The 3,370-nt window shown below is 34.8% G+C and overlaps 2 protein-coding genes across 5 annotated transcripts in view; one reads left to right on the top strand and one right to left on the bottom strand.

Moving 5' to 3' along the window:
• LOC109540625 (cuticle protein 16.5-like) overlaps window positions 1-541 on the bottom strand; it is a 4,785-nt gene extending 4,244 nt beyond the window's left edge. The window contains exons 1-2 of the mRNA XM_048667420.1: window positions 501-541; window positions 6-344 (exon numbers count right to left, since the gene is read on the bottom strand). Of these exons, the coding sequence (XP_048523377.1) occupies window positions 6-344; window positions 501-512 (351 nt within the window). The 5' untranslated portion in view covers window positions 513-541. The remainder of the gene's footprint in view (window positions 1-5; window positions 345-500) is intronic.
• Window positions 1-3,370, top strand: part of LOC109540621 (protein madd-4) — a 247,918-nt gene that overhangs the window by 178,383 nt on the left and 66,165 nt on the right. The window lies entirely within an intron of this gene.

The raw sequence follows: 3,370 nt of genomic DNA, 5'->3' as shown, positions 1-3,370 counted from the left end.
ACAACCACACTGTCACTTTCGTAAGCTGATGAGTGGGCAACGACGGTGGAAGCTTTGGCTACAACTGGAGCTACTGGTGCGACAACTGGGGCTGCATAAGTTATAACTGGGGCGGGTCTAGCAACAATTGGAGCTGCGTAAGACACAACTGGGGCAACTTCAGCAACCACTCCGGGGGTCTCTTCGTGGATGATTTGACCTCCAGGGGCGACCGCTGAGATAACACTTCCTTCGGGTCCTACCAAGGTAGTCCTACTGCTGGGTCCTTGAATGATCTTAGCTGACGGTCCAACTAGGACACCAGCGTTGGCAAAAGCCGCAAGGGCTACGATGGAAATGACCACCTAAATAATACAAAATATTGCAGGTTGGCAAATGCRCCAAAKAAGTTGAATTAATTAAAAYTAGCACTYGYAACTAATGCAACCAAATAAAATARTAATAAAAAATAYRATAATTTAAATACAAAGTTACAACTACGACTATRATAYARTACTTACAAAGGAGTTCATTGCACTTGATTTCAGATGAATATTGATCRATTRATAATTSSTTCAGTTGAGCATACATAATTTATACTCRAACATTCACCTTGCAAAAAWTCAGCGGCAAGTTTCCTTGATCCTTCAAAATTTTTACCGTCACATGATTWTATCGTATTATGCTTCAAATCACATAAAAGTCAAAGGTGTGGTACATATTTTTACATAGGAATTAGAKCATATTTTTTAAATTTATATATAGGATGGCTAGGCAATAAAGTGGCGCCCTATTTGCGACTCTCCAACAGATGTTGGAAAAGATGGTCTAACATGTAGCATTAATGAGACAATATTTCAACTGAAACTATATTAGGCAAGTTGTTTGATCTGATATGTGCTATATCACACGTTTAGTGTAAATAAATACATGCAGCCCTTCTTTACTGTTTCTGTCTACAGTGTCACATGATTATATCGTATTATGCTTCAAATCACATAAAAGTCAAAGGCGTGGTACATATTGTTACATAGTAATTAGAGCATATTTTTTAAATTTATATATAGGATGGCTCGGCAATAAAGTGGCGCCCTATTTGCGACTCTCCAACAGATGTAGGAAAATATGGTCTAACATGTAACATTAATGAGACAATATTTCAAYTGAAACTATATTAGGCAAGTTGTTTGATCTGATATGTGCATATCACACTTTTAATGTAAATAAAAACCTGCAGCCCTTATTTACTGCTTCTGTCTACAGTGTACAATAAATTACTATAATATGCCTTTACATACAGGATGATCAAAATTAGTTCAATCCGGTGAAAATAGTTGCCCAGCGGAGCACCAAATTCAGACAATATAAGAGCAATTACTTCTTCAGGCTTCTTGATCAAAGCGATGCGAGATTCACTAGATTTTTAATCATTTTACTGGCTAGTTGACTCCAATTACAGTGCTGTAATTAGCATATTAAATATTTTCTACATTTTGTGTTTGTTTTCGGGATATGAAATATATTTTCTATTTAATATTTTAATATTTATTTATATTAATATATTTTCTATTTAATGTACTGCTAGCTAGCTGAAATTTAAATTTTGCTATTACCTAACTGCTTAACTTGAGTACACTTTTTGTATTGTATGGTATTGTGTTGTATAAGAAACATTTCGTGGCTATTTAAAGCATTATATTGATCAATCTATATCGATTTAAATAAAATAATTACTAGTTATGCCTAGSAAATTAATCCTGTTYGARTAGAAATAGCGAATATGGCAGATAATTCTAAAATACTCCATATGCAAGTGGAGTTGCAAATTAATTAGTGGAGAACGTTGAGGCAATTACAGTTTTATAAAATATTCGTTTTATTATTAACTATTTGCGCGTGGTTTAATTGGGAGTATAATCATTCGAAATTCAAATTAATTACTCTTTTAATTGTATGCAGTGTTTCGAGGAAAAATCAAATCAAATCAAATATACCCCAAATAGTATAAATCCACAGTTAAGTCAGCTCAGCAACTCAGAGTAAACTTTATCTGATCGCGAAGTACCCTGAACTTAAGAGGCAATAGATTATATATTTTAGGTCTCCACCAAGACTCCAAGTGAACAATTATTTAAACAAGGCATCTAGAAGATGTTGAACTGCAACCAAAGATGGTAGAAGAACCTGTTTGTCTCGTAGTATGGTAGTATTGTATAAGCATGAGAATATTTGAGAACGGTTTGAAGGAAATAACATTGTTATATATTTTTCATTACGAATTCTAAACCATAAAATAAAATAATTCAAAATTTCGGGCGGTCACAATGTAGTTGTAAATATTATTTTTTTAACACTTTAATATATTTTGTGTGTGTGTGTTTGCGCTTCTAGCAAATATTAACATTAACGCAGAACAACATCTGCATTAGGTATAGAATAATTTATGGTCTAACACAACTTATTCGTTAACAGTGGAAAATCCAAAAACTAAAAAAGTCTTATTGCTTATTTATTTTTTCCACATTTTATGTTTTAGGCACTTAGTAGGGCAAAAGGAAATACTTATTATAAATTAGCTCTTGCAATTACTTTTATAACTTATTAGCATTTAGGGGAGATAAACAAACTAGTCGCATTCTTCAAGCCGATTTGCAATAAACATTTTTGTAGTGATATTATATTCTTGACGGAAAATTTGATGAAACTGAGCTAATAATGTTCCCAATCATTTTAGTAGAAACGTTATGCGAAAAGACAAGCACGAGTGATAATAACCAAAACAAGCAAGGATAAACAAATCGATGGTCTGGTTTCATCGTTTATTTTTCAATACAGGTTTATTGCGACTTAATCAAACAATTAAATCGGTCAAATATTTATTGGTTTTGCATATTGGTAGATACACACTTTTCAATAGTTGAGTCTTAAAATTGCATTAGCATATTTGGGTGATTAGCTACTACTATTTTTCGGGTGCAGATAAACATTCTAGCAATGTACAACACACTTGCCAAAAAATAGAATCTTAATGATGGTACACATGAGGTTTGTAGGAACCATCGTCGTAAAGAGATTCAATATGATCTGGCACGTATTGGCCTTCATGTCCATAACCAACAGCTCCATAGGCATGCACTGAAGCTGGAACTGCATGAGCAGAGTATCCAGTTGAGATTTGTCCGGAAGGTCCAGCAACCAAAACTCCTTCATGTCCATAAGCTGAAGAGTGTGCGATAACGGTAGCAGATGCAGCATGTGCAACAACGGGGACAGAGTGAGCGACCACTGGGGCAACGTGACCATATACAGGGGCAGCGTGAGCGATGACTCCTGGATGCTCTTCATGCACGATTTGTCCTCCTGGGGCGTGAGCAGAGATGATGCTGCCTTC

This window comes from Dendroctonus ponderosae, unplaced genomic scaffold, assembly GCF_020466585.1.
Source record: "Dendroctonus ponderosae isolate FM_Combo_2020 unplaced genomic scaffold, Dpon_F_20191213v2 Dpon_F_20191213_6, whole genome shotgun sequence".
Taxonomy (NCBI): Eukaryota; Metazoa; Arthropoda; class Insecta; order Coleoptera; family Curculionidae; genus Dendroctonus; species Dendroctonus ponderosae.
Note: the sequence above shows the minus strand (reverse complement) of the source record. Positions and strands in the feature narration are given on the sequence as shown.